At 46.2% G+C, this 12,554-nt stretch overlaps 1 protein-coding gene across 1 annotated transcript; it reads left to right on the top strand.

The window, feature by feature from the left end:
• Positions 1–8,047: 8,047 nt before the first annotated feature.
• On the top strand, positions 8,048–12,220 carry LOC107276307 (cyanidin 3-O-rutinoside 5-O-glucosyltransferase). Its single transcript, XM_015784514.3, has one exon. The coding sequence runs from the start codon at positions 10,447–10,449 to the stop codon at positions 12,028–12,030; it is 1,584 nt and encodes a 527-aa protein (XP_015640000.1). The 5' UTR covers positions 8,048–10,446; the 3' UTR covers positions 12,031–12,220.
• The last annotated feature ends 334 nt before the right edge of the window (positions 12,221–12,554 follow it).

Here is a 12,554-nt window from a genome sequence, read left to right as displayed (position 1 = left end):
AGCATGATCACCATTTGACATTTTCTGAAAGGACATTACACTGTTGTTTGTGTACAGCTCCTGTTCCAGTAAGATTGCACGTACTAATATTACAGTTGGTGTACACTTGTACCTATGGATGACATAAACAATGTTTTCATTGTCAATTAGTTGTTGTAGTTTGACCACTAATATCTTTTAAACTGTTTGATTATTTATGAACTTGATTTATATGTTATGTTTATACAGTGTAACATGCTTTAGTAATTTGATATACATTTTTGTACTTATAATTACATTTATAAAATAGGAAATAGATGCACTAAAACGATGCAAAGTTAAAAATGCCAAGTAGCACTGCTATAAAACAGAGGGAACGCCGTAACTTTCAGGAATTTATCAATTAAATTTTCCCAATGTTCTAAATAGGATATAATATTTACCACTCGGTTCCAAAATATAGCCTCAGTACAGGATTACACTGGCCCATTCGATACTGCTTAGGATGAAGATTAAGTATGGACACGTAAAACGAAAAAGCTACTCCTCCGTTGTAGGTTACAAGATGTTTTGATTTTGGTCAAAGTTAAACTGCTTTAGGTTTAACAAAATTTATAGAAAAAATATTTTCGACCCAAGATAAATTTATTATAAAAATATATTTACTTATTAATTTAATAAAACTAATTTGGTAATATAAATATTATTATATTTGTCTATAAACTTAGTAAAACTTAAAGCAGTTTGACTTTAATTTGACCAAAGTCAAAACATCTTGTAACCTGAATAAGAGGAAGTATTAGCATATGATTAATTGAATTTTAATTATTTTAAACTAAAAATGAATTTATTTGATATTATAAAATAATTTTTATATATAAAGTTTTTGCACGAAATACATCGTTCAACGGTTTGAAAAGCGCGCTAACGAAACCGAGACAAAATCTGTATCTTAATCAGAAATGAATGGCTATATTTTAAGATGGATGGAGTACTAGGATAATTAGGTCATTCTGTGCTGCACTGAACCAAATTAGGATGAGGTGAAGATGGGCATCATGTGCACAAGAGATGATCACATTGCTCAAATAGTCAAATGCAGAGTAGCTAGATGGCTATAGGAAAGCTTCAAGAATAAACTTTTGTTCTCCAAAAAGGAAAAAATGGAAACACTTTTGGTTTTCATAAACCCCCACTTGGTGCTTCTCCTTGACTCTCTCCTATCTCTACTCTATCTAGTGGATTCTTCCCAACATGCTAAAGACAGCATCCTACTTTCGGTGGCTGTCAACAGTGCAAGGTGGGCCCGGCCATAGGTGACCACCACTGTTACACTTGCAATGCAGCGCACTGCAGCTAAGCTAGTGACCGTCTTCTATATATGCATCATGCAACTAGCTGCAGTGCAAATTAAAAGGCATGCGTTGGTTAAACCCAAACTTAATTAATTACCAAAGCTGAAAGCAAATCAAAGCAAAAACGAATGGAATTGCTTGAAAAACTGTCGCAAGTTTTTTTTAAAAATACTTTCAAATGTAACTATAGTATAGTATAGTTATAGTGTAACTGTAGTATAATTACACTATAGTTGCATTGTAACTATAGCGTAACCGCACTGTAACAACATTGTAATATCTATATAAGTTAAATATAAAGTTATATATATTATTTTAATACTTATAAAAATTATATTATAGTTATATTGGAATTATATTGTAATTATACTATAGTTAGATTTGAAAGTTTTTCTTAAAAAAAACTTACGGAAGTTTTTTTAAGATAATCCCAAAACGAAACCTTCAGTAAATTGATTAGATTTGGTTTTAATTAAGTTGGTTTTCATATAGTGTTAACTAAAGTCGTCAGTTTTTCCTAGTTTTTAATTGGTTTTGGGTAAATCGATGAGATGTGGTTTCAAAATTAAAGGCGATGACACTAATTAAGAATTAGTCTCGTCGGTCAGTCGGTGTGATCAGTGACGACATGACAAGTTGACAACGATGCGATGAACGAGAGGGTGCAGCGTACTCCCTCCGTCAAAAAAAAAAAAACTGGATTTCTATATACAACGTTTAACTGTCTATCTTATATGAAATTTTTTTATAATTAGTATTTTTAAACATAATTAATACTTTATGCGTGACTTGTCTTTTTAATTTTTTTTTATAATTTTTTTAAATAAGACGGACGGTCAAACGTTGAACACGGAAACTTAGGTTTGTTTTTTTTTTACGGAGGGAGTATGTACGATGGGATTGTTGCATTGATCAATCCGGAACTGTTTGGCCTGTCATTGCTGCTAATTGTTGTTGTGCGAACAACTGGCAGGCAGGGGATCATCAAGTTGACAAAGTTAATCAGTACTAGCTTATTGCTGATCTTGCACGTTGCTAGCTAATAGCTAGACTGGCTGCAGCTATCCGACGTACAAAGGACGTTATTAGGGAGAGACCCATGCAATGTTTTTTCGCCCATGTTAATTTGCTAGGGTATACGACCATATATTATTTGAGTCAAACCATGTATTCACCAACAATTTGGTCTGTCTCTTTTGGCCTGGTTAATTATTTGGGTTACGACTTACGAGCCACGTCTATTTTTTTTATTTTAGAATTAATTTAGGGGTTCTTTTGTTATTTTTATCATTCGGTCTTAGTTTTTTAATATATTTTTAAAAAGAGAGTTCCATATTCTAAAATTATTTTCTGAGCAATTTCAGTAGGATGCTGGATACAACCCCAAATAGTTTTCGAACCTGATGGAAAAAAAGGATCTAGTAGAATCTTTATTATTACTAATTAAATGCACCAAATCCCACCCAGCCCTTAACCCTCGCATCCTGTTTGTCTAGCCAAGGGAAGAGAAATAGGAGTTTGAAGGAAGGGGTTGATGGTAGGATTGGTCATGGGAGTTATATTTTCATTTTCGCATATGAACGTCTTAAGCTTATTTTTTATTGAAGTTTTTTTTGGAAGTCAAGTATGTTTTACCTCTCCATCTCTCGTTAGACACACTAACATGAATATGATTTTGGATACGTATATGATATGCATGAATTTATTTAAAACCTAAAATGCCGTATAATGTGAAACTGAGGAAGTAAGAAAAATATAAACCATTGGTGTAATTGGTAGGAGACGACGCTAATGTTTGAACGAAACAGGAGGGTGTTCCAAAATCAAGAGAAGACCATACCGCAAATACAAGACGAAATCAAGCTATGGAGCATGTGTGGGACAAAAAATATTGCGAGAATATCCGCTTAGATTTTCATTTCATTTAGTGTGTGTTTCTTTTCTATTTTTCTTCCTGTTTCTTTTTTTCTCTCTTTCACCTCCCTTGGTGATATTGTAAATACTTTCTATTCTCCTTAATATAACTCCAGCTTAGCCTGACTACGGTTTCAAAAAAAATATAATGTTTTTGTTAGCTACAGGAGCGGAAAAGAAAAGGTGGTCTCCACATGTTTGCCTCCGTTGACAGCGGATGAAGAGACGACGAAGAAGATTGCAGGAAAAACAGTGGTAGAGAGCTACAAATGGGCCCACTTGGATTCAGCTTGGCCCATCTGGGTGCATACTGTAATAAGAAAAAGCCCACTTGCCGTCACTCATCTTTACGTCAAGTTTAATCCTTAAACCACAATACCAGAAATCTTATCCTCTATCTTGACAAAACCGTTCAAATCAGGTCCCACGGTGATTTCTCTGACGTGACATCCTAGCATGTGGGACCCACCAAGAAGGGCATACATTTTACATTTTCTCCCTCTATTCTCTCTTTCACAATCTCTCTCACACATGGTGTGCGGCATTGCTCCATCAGGCTTTCTCTCATTGCGGAAAATTTCCCACTGCTACTTCCCGTAGGAGTCTGGGTCGTGTTTCAGTCTCAGTGTAGCTGATCGTCCTCTTAGACCGACTACTGATCATTGCTCTGGTCATCATGGTCTCATGGAGGCGATGCTTGAGCTCGTCGTGTGGAGACGGATGAGGTAGATGTTGTGTTAGGAGCAGGGGCAGGGGCTGCACGTCGATGACCATGACGAGCTTGGAGACGCAAGCTGCACCAGGGGCACCGAAGTACATATGTCTATCATTTTTGTGGCTTCCACACCGGCGACGGCGCTGAACCATAGAATCCTAGCTCTGTACAGGTAAATCCAATCGCCCCACTAGAAAATAGTGCTTATCTCCTTGTGTTGTTGTCCTTGCTCAGCAGAAGCACCTAGCCAATTCAGTTTGAAGTCAATGGATAAATCGATCTATGTGGCTTAGTTTATTAAGGGGTTGTTAAGATTGATGCTATTTTAAACCATACTTTTTTAAGTACTTTTTTTAAGTTGTCAAAGATATGCATCCATTTAGTTTTTTTATTAAAGGGTGTAGCTATATTTATGGCGCCATATTTTTTATCAAAAAATAGTCGGCATGTATTTACATTGTAATTCCCTAAATTACATATGTAATTTTAGTGTATTTACAATGTAAGTATCAAAATTACATATGTAAGTACTAAAATTACATATATAAATTCGAAAATTACATACTAATTACATATGTAAGTGGGGTGTAAATGAGGTGTAACTACTGTGTAAGTGGCTGAAAAAAATCGACTGTAGCATATGACGCCATATTTCTAGCAACTCCGTTATTAAATATATAAAAAAATCCTATCAAAATCTAGCAATATTGCCAAATTACCAATGTTTATTTTGACAACAATCTGAACGGCCCTAAGTAAGACAAGGCCACCTTCAATTTTGCTTCAGTTTTCATCAGAAAGGCTCTGTGGTTGCTTGGGTTTGTCTCGTTGAATGCCGAGAATTCGAGCATGCGATCGGTGTGTGAGCATTTTCACCGTTTGGAGGCTTGCAACAATTAAAAAGGCTGACTTTTTTTTTTTTGTTCAGGAGCTTTCGTTTTCATTTCAGGGATGGTTAACTTGTCTTGACACGTAGATTTGCAGGCGAAGATTTGCTGGCTAGCTTGCTGCTACGACAGAGGAGTGCCTGAAATGAAAGGAGTTTGTGTCTTTGAATCAAGCTGCCTCCACTTGCTCTCGATGAATCTTGCTTCTTCTGTCCCTAGCAGTGACAACCCCTTCACCAGGGACACACTAGAATCTACGCACGCCGCGCTTGAGCGAGATTGGAGAAGATAAAAGGAGTAGAGGACGAAGATGTATGTGTCACTTACAGGTGGGTTCTATGTGCTTTTTAATTTCTTTGTTGCTGATTAGGATGCCACGTTAGTGAAACCACCATCCATACCGTCGTAAGACCTGATTTAGACGGTTTTGTTAAGATGAAGGGTGAAGATTTCTGGTATTGTGATTTAGAGATATAAATTAAACTCTAAGTAAAGGTGAAGGATGCCAAGTGAACTTATTCCCATATAGTATTGTAGCTGAGGCCTTAGAAATTTATTAAGGCACTGAAATAAGTCCATTTTCCTCCCTCAACTTATGGCCGTGTATGAATAGCATCCCTCAACCGTAAAACTGGGTATAACCTATCCGCCAACTCCGAAAACCGTTGCAAATCAACTCCCTTGATGGTTTTGGAGGCGGTTTTTGTCCTACGTGACAGGTTGACTTGGTCTTCATTCTATGTGGCATCAACGTGGCGCTTACAGGGCACTAAAATAAAACAAATATAAATGGGACCCATATGTCAGTGAGTGAAACAATAAAAATACATATCGGGCCCACATGTCCTCTCACTCGCTAACTTTTCTCTCCTCTTAGGTGCATAACACCGACCGGCTGTGTATGGAGGCGGCGCCAGTGGCGGCGAGATGGAGCACGAGGGTCACGCCCCCCTCCTCGCCGGCTGTCGCCGCCGCAGACGTGAAGAGGTGGAGGACGTGCGGCGTGAGGGCGAAGCGAGAGAGGTGGGCGAGGAGGGAGGCGAAGGGGCGGTCAAAGAGCGGGCGGAGCGGTGGAGACGGAGGACGACCGGGAGCGAGATGGCCAGGAGATGGCGGGACTGGGAGCGACTTGGGCAGGGACAGCGTGAGCAGGGCGGGGAGGCGGGGCAGGGAAGGGTTGAGGAACCAGTCGGGCGAGGTGAGGATGGCGGCGAGGTGGGCGACGAGCTCCTCCCCGCGCGCGGACGGCCGACGAGCTGTTGCCGATGGACTAGGCCGTGCGCACGGGGCTCACCTTCGTCAACGAGCTCTCGAGGAGGCTAACCTGCTACTGCCCGGCGACGCCGCGGGCGAGGTGAAGCTGCACGACGTCGTGAGGGGTGCGACGCTCTGGATCGCCCATGACCTCGGCAAGGCGCCGAACAGGTGGGTGCTGTGCACCGGCGGCAAGCGGCATCTCCCTCCGGTCGAGGCAGAAGCTAGCGGAGTTCTTCGAGTGTGCACGTGACGTGGAGCGGGTGTCCGCCATGCACAGCTCGGTTGAACAGCTGCTGGCAATGTCGCTGTAGTCCCCATGCCGGAGCCTCTCCGTCCTCATGCTGCAACACAACGCGGCGCTCGGCGACATCTCCGGTGGCTTCCTTCTCGGACGGCTGGCGAGCTATTCCCCCGTGCGCGGACGGCCGGCGAGCTCCTCCCCTGCGCGCGGCCGGCCTACGAGATCCTCCCCACGCAAGGATGGCCGGCGAGATCCTACCCGCGCGTGGACGGCCGACGACTTGGAGGGGCTGCCTCGTCCTCCACGACCCCCCACTCAGACGATGCCCCGGCGCCCTCTCATCTCCTCTGCGTGCTCGAGCCGGGCCACTCCCCTACGCACGACGCGCCCAGCCGACGAGCTCGTCCGCCGTGCGCCGTCGTCGCCGCCCTGCCGATAGAAGGTGAGAGAAGAGTAAGATATGAAAGATAAAGAGGGGAAGGGACGAGGGAGAAGATGAGAAAGAGTAAGACATGTGGGTTCTACTTGATGACTAAACAAGTCAACTTTCACGTAGGATAAAACTGCTTCCAAAACCGATCGGGGAGTTGATTTGCAACGGTTTTCGGAGTTGGGGGATGGGTTATACCCGGTTTTGCAGTTGAGGGATGCTATTCATACACGGCCATGAGTTGAGGGAGGAAAAGTGGACTTATTCCTAAGGCACAACAGTGATGACAGCCCAAATTTATCCAAGTAATGGGCCGTTTCGTTCCTAACATTGTACTAGCTGATGACTGCCTGGGGGTAACTGGCCGGGAAAAGCATAGCTACAATGGATTTGCAAAATTCCAAAATTTCAATTTCAAATTTTTATGCGGATTCTAGAGAATAAGTATAGGTGCATAGACTCAATGGAACCTGTTGTAACAAATCAAGTTAATTATGTTGTGTTGCTAGTAGAACTCCCTTCTAAATTAGGGACTCCGAACACAAGAAACTCAATACATACATACATACATACATACATACATACATACATACACACACACAAGCAAAAGTGCCCGTGTGTTGCACCGGGAAGCGTACAGATCAGAAAAAAATATGCAATTAATTAAAATACAAATTCGGTGAAATATTTGGTATTTTTAAGTAGGTATGTGTATAATTAAATAAATTTACAAGTAAAGCAAGTGTGAGAAATAAAATGACATTGTTAAATTTAATTTTATTAAATTCTCCATGATTAGTTACGCTCTTTGGAATTTTATTGGAATTTTCAGAGCTTAATTGCTAATTTTAATAATACAAACATCATTTAATAATTATTTAATTAGAAAAAGAAAGAAAATCCTTCATTTTAGGTTTGCTTAGAAATAAACACATTCAATAACTATAATTGTAAATGCTTCTGAAAAAATGAAGCACTAAAAATGAACTTCTCTTTTTTTCGGCTCGAGGGACCTAATATAGACTTATTTACGGCCCTTGCCGGTCGGCCCACAGCCTTTTGCGCGGGCGCACTTCCCCCTCCCCAGGCCGCAACCTGGGCTTGGACTGGAAAATTGGCCTCACTCTCGATCTCTCTTGGGCCGATTTCGGCCCGGCCGACGCCGGCCGTCCGATCTCTAGGGTTTTGATCGGACGGCCGAGCGTCGATATTGGGGAAACAAACCCCACCCCTCAGCCACCGAAACCCTAGTCCATTTCCTTTCCTCTCATCTCTCTCTTCGCCGCCCTCCCCTCAACACCCCCGAGCGGCGGCGGCGGCAGCTCTAGCGGGAGGGGCCCCCACTGCCGGCGGCGGATCTAGCGGGAGGGGACGCGCCCTGCGAGCGGCGGCGGCGGCGGCGGCGGAGCCCTCCCCCACCACCGACGGCGGCGGCGGTGCCCTCCCCCACCACCGGCGGCGGCTCTAGCGGGAGGGGCCCCTACCACCGACGGCAGCGTCGGCGGCGCCCTCCCCCACCACCGGCGGAGGATCTAGCGGGAGGGGACGCGCCCTGCGAGCAGCGGCGGCGGCGGCGGCGGAGCCCTCCCCCACCACCGACGGCGGCGGCGGTGCCCTCCCCCACCACCGGCGGCGGCTCTAGCGGGAGGGGCCCCTACCACCGACGGCGGCGTCGGCGGCGCCCTCCCCCACCACCGGCGGCGGCTCTAGCGGGAGGGGCCCCTACCACCGACGGCGGCGTCGGCGGCGCCGGCGGAGGATCTAGCGGGAGGGGAGGCGGCGGCGGCGGCGCTCTCCCCTCCGCCAGCGCCCTCCATCGCCGCCGCCGGCGGATCTAGCGGGAGTCCACCGGATCCAGCAGGAGAGGAGCCGCCGGCTGCCAGCCGTCCCTGCGGCGGCGACGGCGACGGCGGTGCTTCGGAGATGATGGGGCGGCGGCGACTTCCTTCGATCTAATTTTTGGTTTTTATTTGGATATATATGTGATGCTTTCTTCGATTTTATTTGTGTGATTGAACTCCGATTGGGATTTTTTTCGGGGGTTTGATTTGATTGGATTCCGATTGGGATTTTGGGGGGAGGAGGGGCGACGAAGCGGGACGAAAATAGATGTGACGACCGGAAAAATATGACATGGATTTTCAATTCGTACGGAAAAAAGAACTACACGAAAACTTCAAAAGAGGCGTTTGTTGCTACACAGGAAAAACATATAAATACTTAGGATTGTAAAAAAGGATTCAAATAAACCATGAAGTATGAGACCAGGGTTAATGTTCTCGACGAAACCGATCAAAGACTGAAATTTCGAGGTTTCGGCAGGGGGCAAAAGGAGATTGCGAGTGAAATTTCAAATGTTTCGAGAACTCAAATTAGCAACAGTAAATTTGACCGAGATATGTCAAAATTTGGAAAATAAAAATGTCAGACTACCGAGGGTTGGGAGACAATCAACCAGAAAGGTGAACCCTCACAAAAAAGAAATCACAAAAGAGCTAGCCCATGCTTTACTAGTTACTACTTAACCATGAACCTATTATTCAAATAGTAATACAAATTTGGCTTCAAATCCTAAATTTAACAATGTTCTCCTATTTACAGTTAATTTTTCTTTCAGTATTAGACGACGTACTTGTCAAAAAAGCGAAACGCCCATGATAATTTCGTTAATCTCAAGATATGTTAGCCCAATTTTTCGAAGATACTCATATGGGTAGAGTATGCAGGTGTGTTCATCCGGGTGAGTGTGTATGCGTTTGTAGTGTGTTTGTCCAAAAGAAGTAATAATAAAATATCAATAAAAAAGTTTCCAACTACTTACCCGGCCATTAATATTTGACAGTTTAGATAGGATCCAACCAAAATCTTGAAACTCTATCTATTAATAACTCCGGTCCAACAAAAAAATATCTCGAGGTAGCGGTATCTTACATTACTAAATTGTTTCTGATTGTTGGATCTAATAATGTTATATTTAGTGGCGCGCAACGATTGGACTGGTACCTCGAGGTACATCCAACGATTAGACTGGTACCTCGAGGTATTTTTTTGTTCGACTGAAGCAAATCTCTAACTTTTATATTTAGTTTTAAAACATAAAATGGTACGCATGTAAACTTATTAGATTTTATGAAATCATCATAATATAAAATTATGGTTGAAGTCAGACCGTGGAAAAAGTTACTGAACGGCATATATTTGTAACCGGAGGGAGTAGGTTTTACCATTAAAATTGTCATCAAAGCTGAGCTTTTATTAAGTTATCTTGTGAACATAGCGAGTCTAAAGACCATATTGACTCATTGACTGAAATAGCTAATCTAAGGAACTGATTCGGATAAAATGAAACGTCAGATATCAAACTAAACCAAGAGAAAAACTTGAGGATCAAATTGGCAACTGTCGCTTAAATTAGCAATAATCTTCGATGATACGAGGTTCGTACTGATCATCACTCTGCCAGCTCAGTGATTCTGAATCCGGATGACATGACAAAATGCCAGCAAAAAATAACTGATCATTTTAGAGTCCATCAAATCACACCAAACTAATCAACACACAAATGGATAAAGATTTAGATAAGGCACCAGCTCAAAAGCTGAAAAAGCTAGTAGTACACTTCACTGCACAAAGTAGAGATAATCTTCTCCATCTCGTCGCCTACTTTAATGGTGCGCGAACCGTGTCGAGTCGCCTCGCCGTCGCCGCCACTCCACAACTATTCGTCCGAGCAACCGAGCAAGCAAGCAGCAGCTAGCTCGCCGATCATGGCGGCGGCGATGGCGCGGCGGCAGCAGGCGCACTTCCTCATCGTCACGTACCCGTCGCAGGGCCACGTCACGCCGGCGCGCCACCTCGCGCGCCGGCTCGTCCACGGCGCCGGCGTGCGCGCCACCGTCTGCGTCCCCGTCTCCGCGTTCCGCAAGATGTTCCCCGCGGACGACGGCGAGGTGGTGGTGGAGGAGGAGGGTGGTGCGGTGGCGTACGCGGCGTACTCCGACGGCTACGACGGCGGGTTCGACCGGGCGGTGGACGACCACACGCGGTACATGGCGCAGCTGAGCACGGTGGGCGCGCGCACGGTGGCCGGCGTGCTCCGGCGGCTGCGCGGCGAGGGGAGGCCCGTCACGTGCGCCGTGTACACGCTGCTCCTGCCGTGGGTGGCCGGCGTCGCGCGCGACCACGGCGTGGGCGCCGTCGCCGTGTTCTGGATCCAGCCGACCACCGCGCTCGCCGCGTACTACCACTACTTCCGCGGCGGGCGCGACGCCGTCGTGGCGGCGGCCGCGTCGGGGGACGCGTCCGCCGAGGTGAACCTCCTCCCGGGGCTCCCGCCGCTGCGCGTCCGCGACATCCCGTCCTTCCTCGCCATCACCTCCGACGACGACCCCTTCGCCTTCGTGCTCTCCGAGTTCGCCGAGCTCATCGACACGCTCGAACGCGGTGGCGGCGGCGGTGGCGAGCTCCCGACGTACGTCCTCGCCAACACGTTCGACGCCATGGAGCGCGACGCGCTCGCGTCGCTCAGGCCACACATCGACGTCGTCGCCGTCGGCCCGGTGCTCTCCTTCCTGCACGACGCCGACGAAACCAAGACCGCCTCGTCTCCCAACGACCTGTTCGACCACGACGGCGGCGGCTACCTCGACTGGCTCGGCACAAAGCCGGCCAGGTCGGTGGTGTACATCTCGTTCGGGAGCTCGTCGGTGATGAGCAAGAACCAGGTCGCCGAGATCGCCGCCGCCATGGCGGAGTCCAAGAAACCATTCCTGTGGGTGATACGCAAGGACAACTGCAAGGACGACGACGACGACAACGAGGCCATCAAGAAGCTCGTCGCGGCGGCGGCGGCGGCGGACACGGGCGGCGGCGGGATGGCGGTGGAGTGGTGCGACCAGGCGCGCGTGCTGTCCCACGCGTCGGTGGGGTGCTTCGTGACGCACTGCGGGTGGAACTCGACGGTGGAGGCGGTGGCGTGCGGGGTGCCGGTGGTGGCGGCGCCGCAGTACTCCGACCAGGGCACCAGCGCGTGGGTGGTGGAGCGGATCGGGGTCGGCGTCCGCGCCGCCGCGCGCGCGGGGGACGGCGTCGTGGAGGCGGCGGAGCTGGGGAGGTGCGTGGGCGCCGCCATGTCGGAGGCCGTGGCGGGGCGCGCCGCGGCGTGGAGGGAGGAGGCGCGCGCCGCCGTGGCACGCGGCGGCGCGTCGGAGAGGAACCTGAGTGAGTTTGTGAGACGATTTGTTCCCAAATAATTAATTCCAATTTTGTACTCTACTAGCTTGGATAGAATAATTGGTATACCAATAATGAAGAGATTATTACTATATTGTAATTAATTAAGTGTGTACTCCGTATTATTGGAGCACATGGTTTTTGCACTACAAATTAATACTAAAATAAAATGCATGATATTTGGAATAAAGGGGTTTTGTTTTTTTGCTAGATTAATATGGTTGGACAGTTGGTTGTCAGGTCGTATTGAGCAAGTTTAATAATATAATTAACTACTAGTTTTAATAATTAAAATGTCATCTATAGCCAACTTAATAGTCCACTTAGTTACAAATTTGTAGATCATTTTTCTTCCCTCATCTCTTCTATCCTTCCGGAAACACTAATTAGTGCATACGCGGCGCAGACGCTGCCAAACGCCCAACGGCCCAGCACGCATGTTAGACGTGCACATTTCTTTTCCCTTTTTTCCTTTTCTGGCGTAGTTTATTACTGCCGCATTTCTTTTTTTCTTTTTTTTTTCTTTTCGCAATTCGCTGCCGCA

This window comes from Oryza sativa, chromosome 5, assembly GCF_034140825.1.
Source record: "Oryza sativa Japonica Group chromosome 5, ASM3414082v1".
In the NCBI taxonomy this organism is placed as follows: Eukaryota; Viridiplantae; Streptophyta; class Magnoliopsida; order Poales; family Poaceae; genus Oryza; species Oryza sativa.
Note: the sequence above shows the minus strand (reverse complement) of the source record. Positions and strands in the feature narration are given on the sequence as shown.